At 39.1% G+C, this 27,572-nt stretch overlaps 1 protein-coding gene across 4 annotated transcripts; it reads right to left on the bottom strand.

Moving 5' to 3' along the window:
• Window positions 1-320: 320 nt before the first annotated feature.
• LOC118826920 (alpha-2-macroglobulin-like) lies at window positions 321-27,298 on the bottom strand. Of its 4 annotated transcripts, XR_005008824.1 has the most exons (35): window positions 27,158-27,298; window positions 25,360-25,540; window positions 25,111-25,267; window positions 24,315-24,367; window positions 24,091-24,111; window positions 23,810-23,975; window positions 23,637-23,721; window positions 20,182-20,299; window positions 19,972-20,092; window positions 19,735-19,844; window positions 19,456-19,626; window positions 19,127-19,360; window positions 18,790-18,999; window positions 18,515-18,664; window positions 17,741-17,866; window positions 17,457-17,544; window positions 17,157-17,298; window positions 14,274-14,499; window positions 14,060-14,186; window positions 13,838-13,959; window positions 13,687-13,738; window positions 13,482-13,565; window positions 8,003-8,179; window positions 7,508-7,583; window positions 7,235-7,391; window positions 7,072-7,146; window positions 6,273-6,435; window positions 5,606-5,796; window positions 5,250-5,462; window positions 3,910-4,031; window positions 3,458-3,539; window positions 3,274-3,342; window positions 2,109-2,396; window positions 823-928; window positions 561-733 (listed from the first exon to the last, which is right to left on the bottom strand). XR_005008824.1 is itself a non-coding variant. In XM_036598004.1 (34 exons), the coding sequence occupies exons 1-34, from the start codon at window positions 27,241-27,243 to the stop codon at window positions 693-695; spliced, it is 4,290 nt and encodes a 1,429-aa protein (XP_036453897.1). In that variant the 5' UTR covers window positions 27,244-27,298; the 3' UTR covers window positions 321-692. The 4 variants fall into 4 exon arrangements, 3 of the variants coding, with proteins under 3 accessions (XP_036453897.1, XP_036453887.1, XP_036453905.1); XM_036598004.1 differs by lacking the exon at window positions 2,109-2,396 and having other exon boundaries at window positions 321-733; window positions 17,157-17,255; window positions 17,426-17,544; XM_036597994.1 differs by lacking the exon at window positions 2,109-2,396 and having other exon boundaries at window positions 321-733.
• Between the last annotated feature and the right edge of the window lie 274 nt (window positions 27,299-27,572).

Below are 27,572 nucleotides of genomic sequence, written 5' to 3'. Positions count from 1 at the left end.
TACATAGGAACTGTCCACTTATTTTAAAGAGTAACTTTAACACTGCACTACAGGAAAGTTCTGGTGTAGAAGATACACTTGAGGGAAAACTGAAGTTGATACACATGTGTAATTACATAGTCTGTACTTCTGTAATCCATCTGTAACATTGACTAAATCATCAGAAGTTACAGTGTTGTTGCATATGTTATTCATGTGTAGCTACACAGTTACATAGTGTGTGTGCATTTCACAGATGTTCTAACAGAAAGAACTCCAAATTTTCCTTCAGACACTGAGAAAATTATCACTATTCATATTATTAAAACAAACACTGAGCATACAGTGAGCTTTTAGAGTTTATTTGGATTTCTGGTTAAACAACTTCAATAGCTACTTCTTCTCCTCTGGTTCCAGGCCCTTGATTTGTTCTACCACACTGTGAAATCATTGTGCAGTTGCACAAATTTCATCTCTGTTGAATTAAAAAGGCTTGAGTTGACTGTCACTCACCTTTATAGGGCATGTTACACATTTCAGCACAAAGATTACCCTTTAGAACTGTCTATAAAAGCAGCACATGTTGCTTGAAAATCATATTTATTTCAGAGTAAAAGGAAACAAACATCTGATTAAAGTTAAGATAAAATCAGGATAAAACGAGGACCGAGTCTTCTCTGTGTCTCATAGTGTGAAGCTGCAGATCTGAGAGCTCACACACAGGGGGAGGAGTACTCTGTCTCAGACTGGTCACCTGAATAAAAGAGGTATTAAAATTCAGTAAACAGAAGCAATAAAATCAGAGTAAAAGTGTAAGAATCATAAAGCCCAGGGAAATCTTACTTGTTTGGTAGTAATCATAAACTTTGATCACAGCTGGTTTGAGATTCTTGACTGGAAGCACCTGTTTAAGATGTAGCTGATAATTTATCGGAGAATTTCTTGGGACCTGTTGAACACAAACCAAAAATACTTCATCATTTGTTGTTTTTGGGACAGTTTTTGGTCTAGTTTGTTGTAAAATTGGCCTTTTTGTGTTTTTGTGTCATTATGAATATGCATGAATGTTTTTAATCTGCCATTATCAATGATTATGACATTTCTAAAGCCTAGAAGGCTCTGTGTTAGAGTACTTTCCTATGAGTTGCAAGTTGTCTTAATTTAGGAATTATATTTTGACATATTGTGATATTGTGTTTAAAAAGTCCCTGTTCTGTTTAACTGGGTGTTGCCACTCCGCAGTTTCAGTTTCCATTTCCACCAGCTTTAGCTGCCATGCATAATGTTAATCCTCCTAAAAAACAGCCAAATGTTCAGCTCTGTCTCCTCATTATTCACCCTCATCACTGTAATACTTTATTTGATGAGTTTTCATGAACATTAACACACCTAGGTAATGAAAGGGAATGGTGGAGAACGCATCTACATGTCCAGGATTTTTGAACTGTGGGAAAAAAGCTCATAATTGAAACTACCATGTGGTTATATATAAATAAATATATATATATATATATCATTATGCTAGATATTGTGAACTTGTTACGCTGCCTGTCACGGCTGCTTAAAAATGGTTAAAAACTGAAGGTAAAACAAAAGTTAGGACACTGCTGGGGTTTATCCTAACGTTAGGACAGTATTTCAGACATGTAGTCTATTTAGAATATTTCTGTAATACTGTTTTCTTATCTGGAGTTAGGATAAGATTATGAACTTAGGGGCGGTTATTCTGTAATAGCTACTGTCTTAAATTCGGTCCTTTTTTCCATCAGTAGCTGTCTAGTAAACTAATGCACATTTTTTAACATTATGGGCATAACTTTGGTTGCTGGGTAACAGACATAATTAATTATCAACCTTGTTCAAGTTTATTTAGGATTTCTTAACTTGAGATAAGATTGTGTGAGATATAATTCTTAAATTAAGATGAAATTTGCTTCTGTAATAAGATCAGATCTTACCTTAGTTTCTGTATTACAGCCCCAGATGAATAAATTTTAAAAAAAGTACTGAATGAATATTCTTATTAATAACTACGTATTAGGGGTGTAACCGTATGTGTATTTGTCCTAAACCATCAGTGTACGGATGTTACATTTCAGTCCATGCAGTCTTACTGAGAATAGGCCTACACTGTATGTACGAAGACTGATGAACATAATGTGGAACCAGATTTCAAAAGCACGAGTTTCGCCCAGAAGCCTTAAGCTGTAAGCCATTAGCAAGTTAGCAACAGTGGTTCAGGTGAAGCTGTCCTAGCTGTGAGGCTGAATTTGAGGTGTTTGAACTGTAAGTGAGAAGTGAGAAAGGCAGCTATTGAGTTAAATAAAAAGAGAGTGAATTTTTAAATAAAACACAAGCTGAAATTAAATGAATGAAAGAAGACTTAGCTCTGTCCACAGCTTGCAATATTTTTGCACCTGTGAAGAGATTCAGCACAAAGCCTTACACATTTTTCTGTTGTCACTGCTCCCAACTACAAAATCCCAACTGACGTTTTATGGTTTATGAGGAGCCTGGCCACTTCCTATTTCCCCCGTTATATCAAAAACATGACTGCAAAACAGCAGAGGCCGTCGGCGAGCGAGGGCTCAAAGAATGGGGGTAAATGGAGCTAAACGGCTAAAAACAAAAAGTTAAAATAGTTTCTAATCATGTGCCCAGAACGTTCCTTTCATTTTAGAAAGTAGACGGATGTATTTCACTAAAAAAAGCAAAGAAAACTTATGTATATATTTCCTTTTTTCTACAGAAAATGGGTTTTGGGCAGTAAAATGCTAGCATTACTGCTACTGAGTGCTGATAGGTTGGCAAGCAGAGCAGCTCATTGGCTGTTTGTGCTCACTAATTTACGTAGATGAAGCGCTGTTTTAAACTCCTATAACTCGAGTTCAAAAGCGTTCAAAAATATAACAGCAGTGTTAAGATGTTTTATCTATTCTGTGTTCAGGAAATGAGGGTATTCTTTTACATTAATAATGTTTAAACATTTATAAATTATGATTTTACTCAAATGCTCCATATTAACCCATTCAGTTTGGACTCGCTCGAGAGCGCCCTCTAGCGTTTGAGAAACCTAGAAGACATCACAGAGTGCTAATTCTCCTCTCTACAAGCTCTCTCTCTTATGCGTCTGGGGGTTGTTGTTGCTTTTTTCATGTTGTACTGAACTCGTACCAGACAGTGATGTCCAAACTGTGACGTGAACCAAACCTTGACCTCTGTTTACTGTTACACCCCTGCTGTGTATGAATGTCCACAATAACTGAGGAGTATATAACTGTGTTTATCTCTCACCTCTTTCATATACATGATAACATGGTCATCTTTGGAATCGACCCGTTCCACAAGTGGGCGGTATTTTAGCTGAAAGAAAAGACAAAATAATTACTTCTCTACAATGATTTATTAAACATTTGAATAGCAGATTTAAAGGAACAATTACAGTATATTTGTTTAATAATCTTCCAGGACTACTTACATCACTGGGATCTGATGTGAATCCTGATAAGATTTTTATATCCACTATGACCATGTTAGTGCTGTTTAACTCCCCATTATATCTGCAAACAAATAAATTAATAAAACACCATTAGGTAGTTAGTTACTCACTACATTCATAACAATCAGATATTATTATTACTGTTTCTACAATATAAACATCATAAGACCATATTTAGTTATTGATCAAATAATTCTGCTGGCATCAAATATAGCTCAGATGCCGGACTGCTACAGGCAATTACTGGAGATTGGAGCTTACTGTAGACCGGTTTTCATGCTGAAACTGAACTGTAATTATTTATTATTATAATTGTAATTATTTTGTCTTTGACTAAAAACATTTTCTTTTCATCATCTAAAGTTGTCATCCCCAGTTTCCTCATATTAAGTATAAATCATCTTTGTCTTTTAATAAAAATACACTCTTACGTGACTGTGAAGTTGATGGACAGAATGTATCCAAATGATTTGGTACAATTTCCATCAGTTTTAGCCTCGATGCTCAATGTATTGGTTTCAGTAGGTGTGGGGATATTGTAGAAAAGCGCCACCTGCATTTGAGAACAAAAAGAGATCAAATCATAAAAACAGTGAATAAAAAAGTGTCTCTTAAAGCTGCATAATGTAGCTCATGTTTTATATTTGTAATTAATCACAAAGAGACCTGCAAAAGAAGCATTTGTTCTAAAAACGGTCACTGTAATATTTGCAGAGACAGAATATAAGCTATTCTCTAAGAAACTGGAAGTCATTTTCCATTCAAGTTACATTTTCTCTGTAGGTGGCTGCCACATTTGCAGCCTCCTACAAAGGCTATGATGTTGCATATATTGCATTTAAATTGGTCTGCATCTATTTTGGATGGAGGGTTTTGTGCCAGACGTTTAGACAACTTAATCATAACATGCTAACCTCATAACTATCACTTTTAATAAGTTTTCATTCACAGTAACCATCAGTGGTGGTACATCTATTCCAGCAGTGCCATGATGTACGATGCACACTGCTCATACTGAAAACAGTCAGGTCCATAAATATTGGAGTTAAAGTTAAATAATGTATATGAGCTAAAAGTGTAGACTTTCATGAAGAGTAACTTGACATGTTGACATTCTAATTACACTTTCAAACTAAACACTCAAAATCTAATTTTTACTAATGTTTTACTAATTTAATTAGATTTAGTTTTTTTTATTATTAGTGAAATATTTTCTCATGTGCAAACTGAATTTCTGATAATAGTCAAATATTTACTAGGTGACATTTAATTTTCATATGGTTAAATTGAATTCCTGAGATTAACAAAAGCAACAATGGCCCATACAGTCATTAGCATTTCAGCACATCTTTTCTCTAAATTTGTAGCTCTGTTTCTGATAATTGAGTTTTTGTGTTTCTTTTTCATTTTATTCATTGTATCAATTTTGCCTGCCAACCAGAGTTTTGCTTGGCTTGAGTCTTTAATATGTATGACCTAATTTACATGTGGATTTTGATTGGCTCATGCTTCACATTTTGCATAGCGCTGTTACTTCAGAGTTTCATGAATCTGGGCCCTCAGTGTGGTCTGCAGTCTTGCTTAATTGCGTGAGCTGAGAGAGGCTACTAATGGCTACAGACACACACACAACATGCACAGCTATGAAATCAAAAAGTGTAATTATTCTAATCAACCAGTTACATGAAACCCAAGTGGCCAATTAGATTTCAGGGGTAGCCAGTCCCACCCTGATCCCCCATCTTCACCACTGCATACCAGACACACTGACCTGCAGAGACACGCAGGTGGAGCCTTTCACTGAAATGCTGTATTTGCTGGGGACATCCTGCAGTGGCCTCTCCTGGTACAGTAACTTGTTGTCCTGGGTCACATCAAAGTGGTGACTCTCTTTATCTGACTTCACAGTTACTGTGCTGGAGCCATCAGAGCTGAACACTTTGGTGGAGTACAGAGCCAGAGCCTGGAGGGCCACCACTGTGTCCTGATCCAAACAATAACAAAAAGGAGTTATACATTTACAGCTCCGATTTCTATGTCTACATATTATATGATCACAAAACATTAAGAAAAAGAAAGACTTAGTAAAGAAAGAGTTAGAAAAAGGGATGAAATTTATTTGAGTACCTGCGTGGAGGAGAAGCCACCATAGGGATTCTGCTGCCTCACCAGCCAGCTGACAATCCTGTTAGCATAGCCCAAATCAGCAGCAGTGACTTCAGCTGTAGTGAGAACAGCTAGCAGAACATAGGAGCTGATCTCCACTGTTAAGGAGTCAGAGTCATCTGATGCTGACTGAGACCAGTGAAGGCGACCATCTATATAAAAGAACACGAGGTATAACTCAAATAAGCTTAATCTAGAGATAACAATAGATGAACTATAACCCTGTGAGCCCTAAATCAGACTAATATGGTAACAGTGAGTGTGTTTACATGCACACAAATTCAACTTGTCGAGTAAACAGCATACTCTGATTTCTTAGATCAAGATTTCAAGAAATCCAATAAAGAAACTTGGATTTTATCTCAGCAATCAGGTTTTACTTCATTTCAATGTTCTCAGTCTGCGCATGTGTGCAAACTGAGGGAAGAGCTACAGCTACAGTTTATTGCTGGGTTGCAAAACAGAAATGTGATTATTGCCTGATTCACACAGAACCAGAGTTTTCCCAAGTGCATGTAAACACGTTAAACGAATTACTGACAAAATCTGACTTTCTGCAGTTATCGGATTAAGTGCATGTGAAACACACTCAGTTACTCAATGACTAATTCTTCTCATCATTTCATACCTCCTGAAATGGCAACACTATCCAACTTCTTCAGCAGCTGCTCTCGAACATCATGCTCTCCAGCCAGACTGAAAGTGTAGGCCAGCAGTGCAGTGGCGTAGGTGTTTGTCAGGTTGCCAATAGAGGACTTTAGACATGATAACCCTTTACTCACAACAGGATCCTACAATCAAAATGTAAATTAGAGTGTAGAAGAAAAAACAGTGGTTTGAAAGTCATTCCTTGGCTCAGATTTTAAGACACATACCACAATAATAGAGGAAAAATCACCTCCCAACTTTGTAATTCATACGGACCCTTAAAGAATGTTCTGATTTATGGACTCATGTGCACTCTGGTGTTGGGCAGCTCAGTTGTAGCTAACCAGCTAAGTATCTTCATCAATCAGTGGCATCAAAATGTCAAGCACTCTGGCAGTTTCTCTGCAATTTATTTACTGGAAGGGTCATAGAGATCCCTCCTATTCTCCACTTCATGGAAGAGTTTCTCCTCCTCCATGGCAGAGACGTGTTAAAAATAGAAATGGGGAGGCTGTCAAAGATGCCACCACATCATACTCTCCCACTTGCAGCTGGGGTAAACAGCTTTATTGATTATATTGGGAGTGTTTTGGTTTTATTGTTGTCACTCACTTCCATTGCTCGCTTTGAGGACAAGGGTAAAGGTCATATGATTGTAGAGTAAGCATCACATTGAACACACTGGCTAATAATTATGATGCTTTTAGTCTGTCCTCCATACAGAAATGAATCCTGTGCATGTAAGGTCATAATTCACACAGGCTGCTCAGTGTCCTCACCTTCACTGTATGGCCTAATTCAAGCAACGATGCAGTGATGTAAGCAGTCATGGTCACATCATCATTTACACCACCCTGTAATACATTAGAACATTACTCAAAACAGATACCAGTTCATTTTATTTACTGAGTACCTTAAAAAACCTCACCTCCAAAAACTCACCTTCATTCTGTTGTTGAATAGTTGTCCCCGTCTTATAAAACAGCCGTCTGGTCTCTGATTACTTATCAGCCATGTCTTTGTAGTCTCAATGTTTTGTGGATCAATAAAGATGTAACGCTGTGCTTTGCCAAAAGTTCTCAGGACAAAAGCAGTTAACCTGGTGGTAAAGATAGATCTGTATTGATATTCATAATATCTTTGTGCACATAATGTAAACTGAAAATTATCATTCTTCGTCACATCTATCAGCTGAATATGTCTTGACTTTCTCACCATGTATTCCCCTCTCCTCTGCCAAATGTGCTGTATGCACCACTGAAATGCTTGTAGTTCAGTTGCCTCTGATATCCTGACAAGGCAAATGATTTTTAGCCTGATCAGTTCAGCAGTTCACAGTCTACTCACGATGGCTAAGGCCAGAAACATACTCAATGCAAGTATGCGAACGCAAACGACAGCACTCTGCAAACACACTGCAAATGCGGTCCTTTTTACAAAAAAAAAAAACATTGAGTTCCTACATTGCTGTGGCGGTTCAAAGATTCACTACTGAAGGGGGCGATAGAGGACAAATCAGAGAGGGATCTACTGTCACAGCTAGGTTTGGCTGTCATTATAGCGATCCCCCACTGTAATGCTCAGTGTGCAGCTCGCGCTTGCGTTACTATGTGTGAAACCTCGTCTGCATAGCTCGAAACATCTGTGTTCGCGTCTTTGCATAAAGTATGTTTCAAGCCTAAGATTCTTCATGAAGAAAAGTTCTCTCACCGCTCTTAAGGAAACCTGTAGCTCTCTCACGGATGGCTGCAGTGAGCTGTCCAGTGTTCTCCAGGTACTGAAGAATGTAGATGTTGGGGGCGAGGAGAGCAATGTTTTGTTCTCCACAGCCATATGGCATCTTCAGCAATCCATCAATATTCTTTAGTGCACGGCCCAATATGTCTCCTACAAAAGAGTACAATAACGTTAGTTATGTATTCAGACAAATGATGCACCCAGTAAAATATATATGCTGTTCAGGAACAATTCAGACCAAACTATCACCATTAAATTCAATTAATAATTAATCTACATCTTTCATGTTTGAAACGTCACTTCCACAAAATATCTCCTTCTTGGCTCAAATTTTCCAGCAATTTTCTACTGTTACTGTAAGTCCACTATAGTCCAAGATGGCAGCACAAATGGTGACACTAGTTCAGTGCTCTTTCATGTTTTGTTTGTTTTTGTGTGTTGTTGCCTGTGACCCAAAGAAGACAATATATAGTGCAGATTTTTTTCCCCGTCTCAGGCAGTTCATGCCAACCAGCATTTTTCCTGTTTTCTCATTCTCACACAGGTTTTTGAACATTGTCATGGAGCAGCCTGTGTGTTCAGCTGATGGAGGTACATAGTGGGAAAGTGGACTGACATGTTGGTTAATCTCTGGCAGTGGTGATTTACAAACCCCTCTGCCCAGCATTGTTGTTGTTGTTCTTGTTGTTAGTGTTGTTGTTTGTAGTTTCAGATGTGTTTATGTGTAGATTGCATTGTATTTTGTTTTTTCGTAGAGTGAAAAGTGTGCATGGAAAGTTAACGTGTTGAACAAGTGTTGTGTGGCTGGAGGTGTCCTTCTCCTCTGTTCTAGCTGTTTGGCAGTGGCTTTTCTGCCTTATTCTTTAATGAAAGGACATATTATGTGGAGAAATGATGGCCTCTTCTGATCCTTCTTCGCCAAGACACTATATTTGGTGTTAGATGTGGGATGGCGCCACAGTGGCGCATCAAAAAACTTTAAGGTGAGCAGCAAAGACGGCAGTGATGGATAAAACGGCAGTAGAGAAGCAGATGGAAAAAACATTAATGGCAGCGACAGCATGGTGAGGCATGGCGGCAGAGAAGGTTAAAGAAAATACGAAGAAAGTGAAAGTGAAACTGATGAAAGAGAAAGCTGCAAAGTGGGCGGCAGCATCCAACTGGGGCACGGCGGAGCAAAGCCAGCATATTTTTGACTACCACGGTACCACAGGGAAGATGCCTGGGAGCTCTATTTCAAGCAGATGCGAAAGGTGTTTAGCATTGCAGCTGGATGACACCTGTCACTGTGAACCAGCTGTACTTGATCCTGGAAGAAAAAGCACTTCAAGTGTTTGTGAACTTTCTAGTGGCGGCCATCCAGCTCAGCTTTGTTACTGGTAGCCAAGTTGAAGGAAAAATCGCTTTCCAATCATCCTGGAAGGTCTGAGCCGAGTGCATGAATTCTGATTTGCATCCATACAAGAAGCCTGTACACTCGCACCACGACTTTTTGTGGGTAAAACCACTGGTGTGGGAGGAGCTAAACACGTCATGCCAGCACTAGTGGATGGATCCCTGAGGGTCATGGGCAACACAATGGATGAAAGAGACGATGGATAGTGTGGAGGGCAGCAGTGCTGAGTACAGTGGAGATTTGAGCTAGAGTAGAATTGGTGCACTCGGTATGGCAGCAGAGTGGGTCAAGATTTGCCGAAGGGCAAACAGAAGCAGTTGTGGAAGCTTTTGAGCCATTATAGTGACATCTTCATGGCAACAGAGGGAGACTGTGCGCAGACCAATGTGATGTAGTATAGCAGTAATGCAACTTTGCCCTCAATGATTCCCATTGGTAAAGAAAGAGGCCAACAAATAAAATTACAGGATATGGCAGCAGTGGGGATATCAAGCCTTTGAGCAGCCATTGGGCAGCACCAGTGTTCCTAGCAAAGAAAAAGGATGGAAGTTGGTGGTGAAATACCTGCAGCTCAACATTGTAACTAAACTTTGTAACTCATCTGCTCACGCATATTGATTATGCTTTGGACTGGTGGAGTGGGTATTGGGAGGTGGCAAAACCGAGAAAAGATGGTGTTCATGCTGGGTGATGGAGTTCATGGTAATGGCCTTCAGCCTTCAAAATGCATTGGCTACATTTGAGTGGCTGATAGAGCAAATGCTCGCCAGCTTACCCGAAGACTGGTGCATTGTCTATCTCAAACAACGTGCCGGTTTCGCAACAGATTTTGATGAAAGCAGGTATTCCAGGGTATTAAGTCTGCAAACCTCTGGCTGCACCCTAAGAAATCCAACCTTCTTTAGTAGCCCAAAAGCCTCCTGGGTCATGCAGTGAGCAGTGGGGTGGAAGCAGACCTGGGTAAAGTAGACACGGTGCAGCAGTGGTTCACACCACAGAGTGTCAGTGAGCTGCGTAGCTTTTCTGGCTTACCCTTGTTCTATGCGCACTTCATGCGTGGGTTCGCTGACAGCCTCACACTACACTGGCTTACAGAGAAGAGTACTACAGCTGGCAGTTGAGCCTCGTTGACCTGGCTCATGCAGTTCAAAAACTGCTTCAGGCACTTGCTGATGTCACACAACCTGCTTAAAACAGTACAGTGCATGGGGCGGCTGGCATGGGGCACTTCTGGGTGGGCAAGACTCTGAAGCGACTGCAGCAGAGATTCTATTGGCCAGGTTGTCGTCTTCATGTGGAACTCAATGTGTACTGCTGTGATCTATGCACAGCCAATAAAGGACCGCAACAGCTAACGCATACTCCTTAGTAGTCCCTCCACTCCAATGCTCCTGTGGAAAGAGTAGCTACGGATCTTCTGGGCCCCTTTCCCACCACCAAAGCCATTGGCCACAGAGTAGCCTTGGATGTTCTGGGCCCCTTTCCCACCACCAAAGCCATTGGCCACAGAGTAGCCATGGATGTTCTGGGCCCCTTTCCCACCACCAAAGCCACTGGCCACCACCAAATCTGTTTCACACCACCGAATGTTCTCATGTCCATGGATCATATCCCTATATGACCCGAGGCATATGCGATCCCAGACCAGAGCATGACGGTGGAGCGGCTGGTAAAGGAGTTTTTCTGCTTGGTGTGCCAGAGAAGCTTCACAGTGACCAGGGGTCACTTTGAGTTGGCAGTCATGGCTGAGGTCTGCAACCGGCTGGACATCTAAAAGAGACCGGTCACATCTGTCCTACCTCAGAGTGATGGTCTTGTGGAGCATTTTCACGGAATACTCACTGCTCAGCTGGCCATCAACACTGATCAGCACTGGCACGATTGGGACCAACATTTGCTCCTGGTCCGAGTCGACTGGTTTACTCTCAGGAGTCTGCCAGGGTCAGAGGAGGAGAGCATTTCTAGAGTGGAGTATGCTGAGGAGTTTCACCTTCATCTCTCTGTGCATCAGCTCACCAGGGACCACCAAGGCAAGGCAGACACCTGCCAGAAATGGGCATATAACTTGCACTGCCAACAGGAGGGTGCTATGTGGTGGCTAACACTTCGTTAGAGACATTTGAAGTTGTTGTTATTGTTTGTAGATTCAGATGTGTTTGTGTGGACTTTTGTCTTTTTTTGTAAAGTAATAAGTTTGTGTGGAAGTGTTCACTGTCAAGTAAAGTTGCGTGGCTGGAGGTGACCTTCTCCACAGTTCAGGTTGTTAGGCAGTGGATTTTCTGCCTTATTCTTTAATAAAAGAACACATTTTGAGCAGAAATTATAGCCTCTTCTCTTTCTTCATCAAGATGATAAAATATTTAATAAAGTTAAGTTTTTTCCTTCACTGTTTTTAGCAGTTGCATTAAAACAATCCTGAAATCTGGAGATGCTGCAGTTCCCTCAGTACCTCGACTTATTGTGTCAGTTGTCGGCCTTATTGTGTCCATGACTCACATCCAGCTTTTATATGGCTATGTCATTCACTTTACTGCTGGATGGGCATCCAGGGAATGATGCTGTGGCTGATTGACTGAACAAATGGACGAAAGGATGTTCTTGCTAAGTCAGTTATGGTTGCTTTTGTTCATCTTTCAGTAAATTTCTCCAACTTGAACAGTTGAACAGAGTTTTGTTAAAGCTGTGTGGGCGGGACAACCCACATCAGCCTTGTGATTAGTGAAGAAACTGCTCATTGGAACTGCCCAGTTTACATCCAGAAAGCCCAAACTTTTGCATCCAACTTTAGGCAGATAGATGGAGAGCAGGGATTTGAAATCATCTGACGACCAGGAATTAGGACATTTAGGCCCAATCCAATATCTTCTTTTTACCCCTACCCCTTGTTTTCGAGTGTCACACTAACCCCTTGGAACTGAGTTACAAGGGGTAGTGGTTGAAACCTACGAAATGGGACAACCCTCAAATGAAAAAAAAAACAAAAACACTGCTTCATTAACAGGCTACTAGCAGTGCTCTGTAGGCGACCCGACCCATCTACAGTGATAGCAGGGAAGGGAAAAGTTCAGCCACCTCACTGCTGGGCTTTGTTTACATTTAGGGCATCATATGCCTTCAAGAGGGGCTATAAGACAATTATTTATTATCGCCCACCACTAATTCTTTGGTGATACGAAGCTGAAGTCAGCTATTTGCCAGGTTCTTGTTTGAATTTTCCTGTTCCACCTTAAATGGTGCAGCAGTTACATTCTGGCGCTTCAGGCGTCAGTACTGCTGAATGGAAGGTGGAACGGGAAAGTTAGCTAGCTAGCTACTGAGACATTAGGATGCTATTAGCGATTTTTTATGCTTGTTATGAAGAAACGACCATAATACATTGAAACAACATTGAACTAAGATAATACAATGGTTATCATAATTTGTTAAAGGAGAAAATACTTACATTTGTGGGTTTCTTTGGTTGCTCGCGCAGCCATCTTGGCAGTTTTTCTTTTTTTTTCTCCTAACACTCTGTTTGGAGTGAGCCTCCAAAATCTCCATTTGGAGGGCCAGGTTGCCCTAACATTTCGCCCCGCCCCTCTATCTCAACCAAAATCAGGACACCCTAACCCTAGACGTAAACATGCAAAACAGAGATCTAAGGGCTATGTGGTAGGGGCAAAGGGTGAAATGGGATTGGGCCTTAGTCTCAAATTGTTTTGAGTGAAGCATGTTTAAAAGGCTACAACTATATGTGGTTTCTTCTGGGGAATGCACAGCATAATCCTATGGAGTAAGTCATAATGTTTGTGTTCTTGGTTGGTTTTACATTTAGTGAATGGACCTAGGAAGTTGGAAGAAGGTGAAAGCAGACCAGAACATCGGTCAGATAGATGAAAGAAACTGCCATCATCACATTTGAGCTGGTTTCATATATATATATATATATATATATATATATATATATATATATATATATAGTTTTAAACATATATGTATCTGATATAAGCCAGATTGCTTTTCTACGCTTCTACACAGAATTCTTTGATTCTTCGTCCTTGATGTTTCCTTTCTTACCGAGCACTGAAACAGAAGCCCGTGCTGATCCATCGATTACATCTGCAGGAAGAACCAGCTCCAGCTCTTCTGAAACACTGTTTCCTGTGAAACAAACATGCAGCTCAGTCTTTCCTGAGTGGTACAGTGTTTTGTTCACCATTAATGTGAAGAGTAAGCATATAAACCAGGTATAAATGAAAATGTTAAAATGTGCAGGACTGACCCTGTGGACACAGCAACCAACTCTGGCTCTTGGTCTTTTCAGTTCCTTCAGCCTACATGGGAACATTGAATATTTAGGTAATAAGAACAATAATAATATTAACATTATTAACAATGATAACAACAAATTAACTTGACAGTTTATTTTCTACCTGTACAATCAGGCTCCGTGTGACTGTGTCAGTGCGGCCTCTCTCAGGCACACTCACAATCTCATTGTCACACACAGCCTGTGACTGTTCTGCCTCAGCACTGACTGTCACACTCAAGACCCCTAAAACACATCAAAAGATGCAGAGAGGAGTTTATTAGCACTAAAAACAATTCAACAGAAATGTGAGATTATGTCTGAACTTGAGAGGTTTAGAACTCACCAAGCACAGAGGGAACAAGAGTCCATTTGAAGGTCTTTCTACCATTTGCACACAGACAGGATGAATACTCTCCATCAGAGGAGGCTTTCAGAGTGTAGTGTGAGGAAGGAGCTGGAGTCACTTTAACCTGTCCGTGAAGCACAGGAGATCAGCTTACTGTGGATGTTAAGTGATGAGACACTGGTGAAGACAGAAAATGTTGATCTTACAGTACCATAATGCACTTGGAGAGATAGTTGAAGACAGTGGCCTTCAGCTCAAACTCCTCTCCCCGGATGATGGAGTAGGGCAGCGAGAGCTCCAGGAAGAAGGGCTGGAAGACACGAAGCTGAGCAGGAGGAGCCACTCCCAGACCTCTAGAGGACAGACAGAAAGCCTCCGTCTCCCAAGTGGTGATAGTGTCAGGAACAGTGACAGGAACCTGTGCTGATCCAGAGTCTCTGTGGAAAAGCAGCATGTTATTGTCTGCATTTTCTTTGTTTGCTTGAGTACATCTGCACTCCATCTGCAGTGTACTTATTTTAAGTTCCAAAGAGTAAAATATTGCTACAGGTAATCAAAAAACTAATATATATTTCACACTAGACACTAATGGTTTTAGATTACATTTGCTGTCTTTTAGGAAGGGAGAAAGGTGTTAACATTTCAAAAAGATGATGGTGACTAAGGAAATTCATGCAAATGTTTATGGCAGTTATAGCGAGGGGCTCAAAATGAACTTTTTCATCACCTTCCCAAAACTGTCATGAGGCATATTTTTGTATGTTTGTTCAGATCTGTTAACAGATTTCGTTACAAATCAAAAGCCAATCTTAGCGATCAAACACATTTAAAAATAATACCTTTGTTTAATTGCACTACACAGCCTGCTCATATCATCTACTAAGTGACTAGACATGACAATAATGTGATGGAGCAAAGAGTCCCGTGGGTCCACTACTCACTAGACAAACACACACCCACACGCAGAGGGAGAGAGATACACTAAAAAGTGCAGAAACTGTATGTTAGACAGAAGCTGATAACGTTTGTTCCCATCTTATAACTATCAAATTAATCATATATGGTAGCAAATTGTTGACTTGAAATGAGAAAAATAGTTCTTTGAGCCCTGTAAGCTAGTTTTGCTGGTTGAAGGCTTGCTACCGTTACAATTTCCAGCTAACGTAATTTGCATTTGATTAATTGTTTTTATTTCGCAATTGTAATTTAAAGAGTGCAATTTTCAAACACAAGAGCTGCAATTTTTATTATAGTCTGTATTATTAACAATTTTGTCTGAAGAAGTTTTAAGTGGGGAAATTTGACTTAATAACACAGCTAGCCTGTGCATGAGTTAGGCTGGCTTTACACAGGGAAACTTTCAAGCAACTAGTTGTTTGTTGGGAGCTACCCTGTTTCTCAGCCATTCACCTAGTTCAATAAAAGAGCCTTTCCTGAAAGCACTATGTTTCCCACATCTCTTTCTTTGCCAGATGTCACAATACATTTTCAAATATGAAAGACTATTTATACTATGGCTTGGCTAAATAATAACACCATTGCCCATTGCTGGTCATCAAATGCAATGAATAATAGTATTTCACTCTCACAGACTAGATAGAAATGCACTGACAAGCTAAAGAGACAGACAGACTTGAGAGAAATGCACTGCCCAGGTAGGTTAGAGATACAGACAAACTAGAGAGAAATGCACTGACCAGCTAGGTTAGAGATACAGACAGACTAGAGAGAGAAGCACTGACCAGCTAGCAGATCAACTGTTAGTTGTTAAATGTTACTGTTATTTTGAGTTTTATTTTCCTTTTTCCATTATATGATATACAGTTTCATATATGAGGTAAATATATGTTAATATACTGTTTTATTTAACATATGCATTGTTAACAGTACTGAAAGGTTTACATTTGTTACGAATAGGTTTAAAATAGTGTTTTAAAATCCGAGTTCATTTCATCTTATCATTTCATAGGAAAGCAAATTCTTGTGCAATGTTGACTTTATTGAGTGGGTTTTAAAAAAATGTGGTTTTACCTGCTTTTCTTGAAGTTTTCACATTTATATTGATTCTTTTTGATTTGTATATTCTTTATTTCATTTTCTTTGAATGTCGAATTCTTCATAATATTTCTATTGCAATGTATTGCATCTTTCTTTTGACCTAAATCAGTTTTTGTTTCAGTCATTCTTGTAAATAAGTAAAGAATGTTGGTTTGCAATGTAAATAATTTTGAGCATGTTTATATTGGACTTGGGAACTGAACCTATTAAAACTAAAAACACATCCTCCTCCGACTCTCCTGACACTTGTCTCCTTTCAAACTTCGACTCCCAGAAACCGAGGGGAGATTGTGTGACTCAGAACTGTCAGGCATCAGCCTATCACAGATCTGCCTCACCTGAATACTGATTTGTCACACGTGTTCTTTGCTCTATTTACACGTTTGGTTTTCCCAGAATCTTTGGCCCCAGTTTACTGAGCATATTGAGCACTAACTTATCTTGTCTGTTTCTTATGTTTTGACCTGGTTTGTTTTTCCCAACTCTGTTTTTTGCCTTTGCCCTTCCTGCTTAGTCTGCTGTTTTTGTGCTTACTGGTTTTTTTTTTGTTTTGTTTTTTTACTTGACTTGTATTTTGACTGCAGTCTGGATGTCCCTACTGGTTTTTAATTGCTTGTTTGTGGTTTTGACCAAAGAGTTTGGATTGTCCCTTCATTAAAGCCTCAGGACTTGTTTTTAACCTTTAGCGTCTGAATTATTCTGACCCGTTACAAAACACCATTCTGCAAAATTTCTGCAATCTGTGTGCTCCCTAAAGACCCCTTAACATGGTACCTCCTTAACAGTTATTTGGTACAAATCTTTCAGCCATGATACCCACCAAATCCAATAAACTCTAGACTTATTATACAGTAGCTGTTATAAATTGTTTGGTAACTACTGTGAAACTAACAGGATCTTTTAGAGCTTAGAGGGTTAGAAATTGTGTTTGTGTTAACAGTCATTACGTCCATCAATATTTTAAACTGTTAACTATTTAAATACTATGAAATGTGCTAACAAATAAGACAATGAAGTAATTTGCTGATTCACTAACCCCACTTCTGCAAGTTGCCATATCCAAGTTTCTGGGAAGAACTTGCGGACTGTCTCAATAGGTCCAGACACTGCATTGTCTGCATCGTACAGCATCTGTCTTGATACAGGAAAGTCGAAGCTAATTTGTTCAACGAACCCACCTTAATCGACGAACACAAGAACAATAAGCATAACTTACACAGTATATATTGCAGTACATGATATATATTACTGTACAACCCCCTTTAAAGGTTGTTGGAAATAGCAAACAGAAGAAACTGTACAAACATAACATCCAAATAACCACAAAGGTAAGGACCATAGAGTCGATGAAACTGAACATCTCTGTAGACCAAACATTCAGGAAATCTCACAGCCAAATTGGTTGCCATCTTGAGCCCCACACCCTGTCCAGAGATCAATGTCATAAACCAAAATATTTAGTTTCAAATAACATAATTCACTTTAAAGTAATAAATGAATATTTTCATTTACTGTAGATTTGATTATGTATTATATATGTACTATATAAATTTATCTTGTGTTAAGATTTTTACACAGATATTTAAACAAGCATTTACACTACATTTGACAGTCAGTTACCTTTATAGTATCATAAACGTGGTCTATCCGTGCATTCCGGCGTGGTCTAACATGCAAACACTCCTGCCCATCTTCAACTTCATAGGAATAACCTGACATTGATTTCACTGGCAACAAGTTAAAGACCTATAATAGACATGAGTTCACTTATTATCATTAAGTACCTTTTGCAAAAAGTCGCAAAACACATAAAAATCCTCTGCATGTGTATTAACTTGATAATACTTCTTGAGAAAGGTCCCAAGAAAAAGTCCACATCAGATTCATGATGTGTTTTTAAACTGCACAATTGTTCACATCTTTGTGCTCTTAAGTGCTCATAGATTCGGACCTTAACTAAGAACAAATCCCAAATAAGAAAACAGTGGTAAACGTCAGAATCTTCATGAAAACAATATCAGTGGGTTTAAGAAGAAATTTCCTCTTAAGAGCATTTGGTGAAAGAGGCCCAATATTATTTTCACAAATTACAAATTAATAACTCAAGACAAGCAATCTGCTGAAACATTTAAATCACGCTAATGTTTAAAATTCACAGATATGAAAGAATGGAAGACCCCTGTGCAAAACTGGTATATGCAACCCCTAATACAACATTTGACAGCCCTGGCCATGGAGGCCCACTGTCCTGCACATTTTAGTGCTTTTCATGCTTTAACACACCCATGTCAATTGAGGAAGGGGTTGGTAATGAGCTGATTACTTGGACCAGGACAAAGGTTGACTTAGCTTTTAAAAGCAACATGTTGAATATTCAGTAAATCTGTACTTCACCTCGCTAACATTGAGGCGTTTTCCTGGCTCCATGATGAACACGCTCTGATCCACAGCACTGAGTCCACACAATGAACCAGGCAGAGCTGAGAGCTGGAGAGTGTTTTCCTCACCAGGAACTGCCTCAGTGGGAGAGAACTGCAGTGAGACCTGAAGATCATGACGGTAACAGATTTTTTATTGCTTTTTCCACAGTAATGATGACAGATTGCAAGCCACCAATTATCCTAAAATACAAAAACAAAGATATAAAGATCCAAATGTGTCAGCATTACCTTGTGTCTGAAGCATTTTTCAACATTAAAATCCTTGCTGGCAGCGATGACGTTCTCACTGGGCAGCACACAGTACACCAGAACCTGCACTACAGGAGCCAGTTCAGCATCAACAGACAGTCTGAATGAGACTTTTCCCTCTATCTTTTTGGATTCTTTCACTTCAACTTTCTCATATCCATGATGGACTATGGCTCCTTTAGACAAGACCTAAACAAAACAGACAAAATAAATTAAATTGACAAAAAACAGACAATTTTATGGAACTATGCTTTTAAAGCTGTCTGAACATAGAAAACGTAAATGTTCACTTTAAAATATAACTGGAGATACTTACTGTATATATAATATCAGTGCTGTAATTCTCTGTGGTTTCCCCAACAATGTAGTACTTAATGTTTATAGAAATTTCAGAACCACATGGAATCGGTTCCTCTAAGCTCTCTATTGATAATTCACTGTAGACTGGACTGTGAGGTGTAGCAGGTTGGAGGAGTGGTATTTGTACTTCACTGAATGTAAAGAAAGGTTTTCTGTATCCACGGTATATGTTGTCTGGATAGACACTTGCCTAAATAACAATGAAACAGGAATTTCCTTTAGTGAAAAACAGTGCACTCTCTTAAGAGTGTAAACTCTCTGAAAATATTGGTCATTGTGCCATACCAGCAGCGAAATCTGTGGTTTATGGTGATTAGACATGTTAATTGAGAAGCTGGCCAATCCATTAATATCTGTAGTAAGATTTTGAAGTAGTGTTGGAGACCACCTATGACCTTCCAAAAGATAGACGTTCTTGTTAGGAACTGGTTTTCCACTGAAGGTTGACATTTTGATCTGTTGATCAGTGAAAGAACATTTGTTGTCAAACTGTCCAAAAAAGTGAGAACCACACAAACACAACAAATGAAAGTACTAAAGAAGGACTACATGTAAAACACTCACCTTTCCCTCTATAATTGTGTCCCGTTCAAAGTTTTTGGGTAAATCGAGAAACTCAGCTTTACCAATTTCATAAGTGATCTTTATAGATTCAGATTTTTCCATGGAAATGTCTAGAACAAAAATAAGCATGTTACTAAATATATAACAATGAAATGCACATTGTTTCTTTATAGTGATCTGCTATAAGTGTGTTTCTCCCTCAAGTATACTTTCCCTACAGTATGTGTGAAGACTCACCTGTTCCCTCCTCTGTCACTGTAACAGTAGCGTCAAGAGAATCTTTCAAATGTTGTTCAAATTCAGAACTGATGAAATGCGACATGTTGAATACAAGAGAGGCGCATCCATTCTCTTTCATCTACAGGAGAAAACAAAGCAAAAAATTAGATCTGTTTCATTAGTAAGAAAAACTATTGTCATCTAATATAGTATTAGAAACATACACACCTCTACAGTTTCAACCAGGCACGGTGAAATCATGGCAATATCCTGAAGAAAATTGCGTTTAAATTTCCGGCACACTTGCACCAGAGCTTTACCAGGTACTGGCTGTCCGTAAGTGTACCTTCAAAAATATACTGTTTTAAACTAGGCAGAGGGAATATATAGAGTATGGTATTTTTCATCTCACATATATACAGTGTAGATATTCAGTTAAATGATATAATTTGTTGTTCAAACATCATTCAACATTATTTTAAAGCAATGGTTCCCAAACTGTGGCACACAGACAGGTTCTGATATTAATCCTGATTTACTTTCATCCGTTATCCAGCCAAGCAGTTACATAGGTACTTCCAGGGATGGATTACTGACCACAAGGTTTGAAGGGGCTCAAATACTTGGGGCAATCCACTACAGATATAAACATTAGATGAGCAGATAGCCATTGAATATGTACAAATCACAAAATAAAGAGTACTGTATCCTGGCAAATCACACTGTTAAAATGCTAATGTACTTTGCAACAGTACATCTAACCATACAGTGATGGCTGTATCTATATTTATGACAATACCTTTACACATGACATATACGCCTGAGTGATGAGTGAGTGCATCATTTGTAATTTACAGCACATGACAAACTCAAGCTCTAATATTTAGGTATTTTACTCTATATTCATTATTATTTGTGTAATAGGCTGCGTTGGAGAAGTAGATATTTTGTACTCTGCTGTTGCATGCGTGAAAAAAGTGTGTATCTTTTATTAACTGTTTTTAAAGGGAAATTCCACAGATTTTTCAAAATTCCTGCATAATTAAATGGTTAAGATGTAAAAGTCATTCAGAGTGGCTTGATGTGAAATGCTCTAGTTTTGTTTTATGATTTTTGTCTGTATATTTTTTGAAAATCTGTTCATCTAATAAAGTATGTCTTGCAGGTTGAAATGAGGGTGTCATCTGATGTTGTAATTATCAAAAAATTGACAGGTATAATAATAATAATAATAATAATAACAACAACAACAACAATAATAAGTTAGACTTATACAGTGCCTTTCACAACTCAAGGTTGCCTTGCAGTTTCAGGGGAAAAAAAAGGTAGAATCTTTCTTATGTAGCTCCCCCACCAGGTACTTAACTGAACAACAAGGGCCTAAAGGTGTTTAACATTTAATCCTGAACTAGTAGCATGGGAGGTATGGGGTGGGTCCTACAAATATAGAAATGCAACTGGCTTATTTGCTAGGGTGATATCTCCCTGGAGGTTCAGAAGTGTAGCTACTTAAAACTACTCAAATCTCCCATGCACAGATACTTTACTATTATTCTACTTTCTCTCATAGCACCCAATCAAACTCAAAGTTTCCAAAAATGGGATACAAGAATACACTGCACGCTGTGAAACTCATTCTAGTGATTAAAGCAATTCTGTTTAACACTCTACACAAGCATTACCTCCTAATACATGTGTTGGATATGCACTTATAACCTTCCATGAAGTGCAAAAATACATGAAAATTTGCTGGGACAATAAAACTACAATTTATATATGTGTGAAAGACAATTTTAATTTCCTTTTGATTTGGTATTTGAATTATTAATTAGTCTTTCACTTAAACTAGAAATCAATTTTGATAGTTAGAGGACTTTGGCTTAAATTTAACCAACAGCCTTCCCCACAGGTTTAAACAATGGTTTTACAGGGCACTTAGTTTGTTTTCAGAAAGGAAAAAGACATTATAAAACCCCAAGTCTCAAAGTTTAGGAGGGAGCTACCCTCTGTTGGCGCGCATTGGAGCTCAGAGAGAAAAAAAAACATGGTCAGAGGTTACTCACAGGTCAGCCGGCAGAATGAGCATCAAAATGGCGCTTTCCAATGGGAGATAAACCAAAGAAAAAGCCACAAAACCACTTAGTTCCAACCAGGATGGTATCAGCATGTCCACTTTAACAGCACTGGTCCAGCGTCCGTCAGTCCCAGCAGTCTCTCTGTCCTCCGGCCGAGTTGCTATGGCTAACTGCACTCATTACTGTGCTTTTTCGCTGGTTAGCAGGGAGCACAATTCAGTTCAGATCCAGTCATCACAGACATACACTGCATCGCCCCTTTTCTTCTCTTCTGGTTGAAGATTATCACACAAAGGCTCTCTTTCATGGGCTTCTCATCTCCCAAGTTTAGTTCTCCTCTCTGCACACCTTCTCTCTTCTCCCTCCCCCCAAAAAAACAGTCTCTCTCCCGCGAACTTTTTAGCTCTTTAAGCAACAACTTATATTAAGCTCAATATCTTTTCAAAAAGATACCATCAAATACATGTTCAAATACGACTGCACATAATGCAAAATTACAAAACATTTGATCACCCCCTATTTATTTATTCATTTTACTCATCATAGAACATGAACTCAATACTGCATTTTTCCCATTTAACTGACAAGAACACAGTTTTAACACAAAGCTCTGTTTTTACTCCTATCTGTCCTTCCACCTAGTGTTATAGATGTTAAAGGGCTACACTTATCTGTGTAAGTGTTCAATGAAAGAGGAATGTAATGATGAAGACTTGTCCTACATTAACTGTTTTAACACTGTGGAATTGTCCTGTTGCAGACAATATTTCAACAGTTATAATCAGTCATAATTTCAAGCTAACAATGGTTAATGAGGTAATACTTTAAAAGTAATTATATTCAGTGCTAGCTGGGTGCAAGAGAGGGTATGCATGATCTCACAGCCAACTATAAATCAATATATGTATTCAGTGTCAACGTTACAAGCTGGCAACTTTCATCCTGCAGCAAGTTACAAACAAAATTATTCTGAAAATCAATAACGGGTCAATGTCACTATGCTATCTAGAAAGTCGTTGTCTTGAGATAAAAGGTCAAACTTTAGTTTAAAGTCAACCTGCTAATAGAAACAGGAAAGGGGGAAACCAGGCTATAATTTTCTCCTCTACCTGCCAGGAATGGGGTTCCAATGAATGTACTCTTTTGAGTTGTGGCATGTTCCTACTTAAATGTCACAGCAAAACGTGATGCATATTTCTGCAGTTATTTCCACTGTAAGCCTAAAGTTTATTTCAAATAAATCATACTGACCACTGCTGGTGCTGCTGCCTTTGGGACCACAAATAAAAGTTATTTCCTCCACCTTATTCATGTGGTCTGACCAGCTCCTCCATGTAAACCACACCTATCGAACCTTATCTGCATCCCAAACGTTATTTATTTATTCAGTATTATTCAGTACCTCTGGTGTGTCATCACATCAAAAACACATGATATATTAATGGAGGCTGAAGGGTTAATGTCAAAGGAACTGGACTGTATAAAGTTTGGGAACCGCTGCTTTAAAGCAAAAGAATTCAGTGAAACAAACAAATCAGCAATCTGACAAGACTAAGAAGAAGTTTTCTCTTTTAAAGTTTGTGATTCACTCTTGAAACCATCACTCACTTTGCACAAACCTCGCTCTTCAGTTCCTCCTCCCCAACACTCTGTTCTTCTGGTGTTTTCATTGTAATCTCAAACCTGGGTAAAACTAAAAGTCCAAATTGCCTTGTTATTGCAGTGAATTGCACAGCTTACCTCATTATCAGTAGAAAAAATAATGTAATGCTGTGACTTACCATACTTCTTCACTTTAAAATTATGTGTGATTGACCTATCCCCAATGTTAGTCTCCAGTTTATACTCGCCCTCAGGAGCCTCAGGATTCAGCTTGTGTGAAAGCTGCACTATCAGGCCTGTTGAGGACACATTCGTCCACTGACCGATCCTGTTACCATTGTTATCCTGTTTGGTTCCATAAAAGACACTTAAATTTGATTAATTGCAATGACAGTATGAAGGAAGCACTGAACTAAAAATCAGTAAGATTCAGGAAATACAGTATGTAGATACATCTTACCTCAAGAGTCAGTATGCTGTACTGTAAAGGACAGTCAGTTTTAAAAAAAAACAAAAGCATTAAACACAGTAAAAATGAACAGAATGCCTTCAATAAAAATGAGTGGGTTTAGCTTTACTAAGTACACTGTATGATGGAAGTACATTAGAAAGGACTAAAATCATATAATCACTCTTTCTGAATTTGCTTGATTTAATGAAAAGTCAAAAAATTTCTTCCCTTACCTCTTGTGTAAGTGGGACAAAATTAGTATCCAGAGTGACGACTCTGAAATTCACTGTAAATGGTAAATATCAGATTTTAAACTGCACTTTGAGTAAGAAATACTTTATTATGAAAAGAAAACTCCAGCCTTTTTCAACATAGGGTCTATATCAGAAGTGGACAACTCAGTTCAGTTTCAGCCCTCAGTTCTCTGCATCTGCTCCATCTGTTGCGTTACATGCAGACAATAATGTTGTTGTGTCTGCCTGTAGAAAGGCTGCTGACAGTAAATACACTTATAATAGAAGCCTTTGGGCATTTGCTGAGTTTTATTAGTAAATGTTTACTCTTTCATGAATTCTTCAGTCAAAAGTAAAAGTAATCTGTAAATATGTATAATTTGCTTTTTGAAAAATGAGACTAGTTTTGCAGAGGGAAGAAGTTATGTCAATACAGTATTAGTGTGTTGATGTGGGAGGAATTTTCACAGGCTCCTGCATGATTTAGCATCAATACCAAAAATATTAATGAAGGTAAATTTAATTAAATATTTAATGTGTTAATCCAGGGTTCAAAAGTCTCCCCAGTATGTTAAATATTTTCACTTAGAAAATGAACAGAACACGTCATTTGACCAGGTGCGTTCAATCTTTCACATATGACTATATAGGAAAACTCATCACAATGCTGCGCACACAATAGGTTACCTTATAACGCAGCTGCAGCAGATAGAAATAAAGCTGAAAATGCTGCATTATTCATTTAATAGTGTACTGAAATGGTGAGACACTGTAGAAATCAGAAATGATGAATTACCTGTTTGGCCGGGGTTGTAGATTGGTTTATCAGTCTGAATGAATGTCAGTGGGTTGTAGGATTTAAACATAACTTTTCTTTTCTCTGTCATCTGAAAACTTTCACCTTTGACCTCTACTCTGATCTCCTGCACTGATTGACCTCCAACCTGTGGAGCCTGTAGAGATCACATTATAAGATCAGCTATTTTCCATGTTCATCACATGAAACAGTAATAACACATGAAAAATAATCCTGATTGTTTCTGACCTTAAACTGAGAGCAGCGGTGAAATTCTTCCTCCACTCTCTCCTGTAGAAGTGTTCTGCTCTGGTTGTCATGATCCAGATAAATGGTCATTTGCAGAGTCTCATTAGGCTTCAGAAAACTCGTACACAGTGTAGCCTCAGATCCAGACTCTATCACTGCAGGAAACGTCACCATGAAATACCTAAAGACAAAAAGCAGTAATTAAAAATTAAGAGATTGAAAGTGAAACATTACAGAAACAGTGAGTTACAGAAAAGAAAGCCGCTATGTAAAAAAGCTAGCTAGCTTGTTGGTTTGTGACGGAAGCCAAGAGTAGCGTTACCATCGCTGCAAGTTTATTATCCATACCATTTTCTAGATTAACTTTTAATGATAAGTTGGAGTAAATCGGCAAAGGACGGCCAACACCAGAGCTTAATTTGGTGCAAAAAATGCTTTTGAGAGGCATTTCAACTGCAACAATTACACCACGCAACCCCTGGATGACAGGATCAACCAAGGAGCAGAAGCTCTACTGCTGGGACTGCTTGCTGTTGGGCGAGAGTGGGTCTTGGGCCAAAGATGGATTTTGTGATTTAGGAAGTTTATTGTGATTTAGGAAGTCAGCTCATCGCCATCAGAATGCTTGAGAAGCAATTGATGATAAATTTAAAAGCAAAGGATCATTTGCATGACCCCACCATCGACCACTTCATCCAAAAGGACAGGAGGATGGACTTCGCTATGTTATGACTTTGTTCTCAAGTAATGCTCTGATCAAAGGGGAATTCATTTAAAATCTAACAGGCCGCCGTGCCCGCTGATTTTATTCTGGCTGCCGCTGACACTGTTTGTGTGATGTGAAGGTTTATTTGGGAAATGGCCATTATGCGGAATTACCGGTCATTTTTCTGATGCTAATGTGTCTGACACTCGTGGCTGCTTGGCTGTGATGTGAAGGCTTATATGAAATGTTGGTTGTGTGTGGTAGGAAGACATGACTGTCATGCGTTTTCTGAAGAGCACATAGAGCTTGTATGATGATGCGATTATTTGTAAGGAGGATTTGCATTTTACCCAAGAAATTAGCCATTTTGTTGAAGTGATAACCCTCTTTGCGCTACTTGCTCTTTGCATTACTAAGGCAGAACTATCGTCTTAATTTTTGTTTTGTAACTTTTGCAGAATCCTTAGGAGAGAACACAGTAAACTAGTTTTTTTTTCCGACGTGCAAAGGGGCGGTGGTGGGTGGGGGCAGTCAGAGGGCCGAGGTTTAAGAGTCACGGTTCTCTACTGCTACCGCCACATGTAAATGAAGTAAATGCATGGCCACGCCTCACAACGCACAAGTGGTAAAACTCACTGGCAAACCTCATTTAGTGGTTGGTTGTAGTAGTGGATGGAGAACAGAGCTAAGAACATGAGGGTTTAGAATTGGTCAGTTATACAATTGATAACACAAGAAGCAGAGGAGATTCGAAAGCCCCCCCAAAATATGGGGTCTGTATGCGTAAGTGCGTACCCTACACATCCAGACACCATCACATAAAGCAAGGGTGCACAACGCCAGTCCTGAAGTTGGGTATTTCCTCTACTCAAACACACCCACTAAACCTGGCAGTTAACAGATGAGCTGAATCAGGAGTGTCTGAGCAGGAAAATCATCAAACTGTGCTGGACACTTGCCCTCCAGGACTGGAGTTCTGCACCCCTGACGAAAAGCATAACTAAATAATCACAACATACAACACATATTACAATATGCCACAGAACAGGCTATTACATTTTTTACCAGCAGACATCTGTTTGGATTACTCACAGTCCTGAGGTTTGTCCACACACAGAGAGAAAGAGGAAGCAGGCTAACAGTAGACGTTCACATACAAGAAACCCACAGGCCACCATGATGAAGTCTGGTCACCAGCACCAGGTTCAGAAGTTTGACTGCCTCTTTAAAAGGATGTTCAGCCCACAGGAGCTTCTCTGCAAACATTTGGACTCGTGATCTTGTCAATGATTAACACTTTTGAGCAATACACTTTGGCTGCATTGAAAACTGATAGCGTGACCAAAAACTGTCCAAATCAGGGGCCAGCATGGGGGTGGTGGGGGGGAGGGGGGCGTGACTGCATAATGAGGAAACTCACGCAAAATGGCAAGAAATTAATAAGCAGGAATCAGCAGCTCTGCAGAGAAAAGAAAACAATAAAGAGCTCATTTTAGCTCATCACTCC

This window comes from Colossoma macropomum, unplaced genomic scaffold (assembly GCF_904425465.1).
Source record: "Colossoma macropomum unplaced genomic scaffold, Colossoma_macropomum, whole genome shotgun sequence".
In the NCBI taxonomy this organism is placed as follows: domain Eukaryota; kingdom Metazoa; phylum Chordata; class Actinopteri; order Characiformes; family Serrasalmidae; genus Colossoma; species Colossoma macropomum.
The sequence above is the reverse complement of the archived record's forward strand: the minus strand, read 5'-3'. Positions and strand labels throughout refer to the sequence as shown.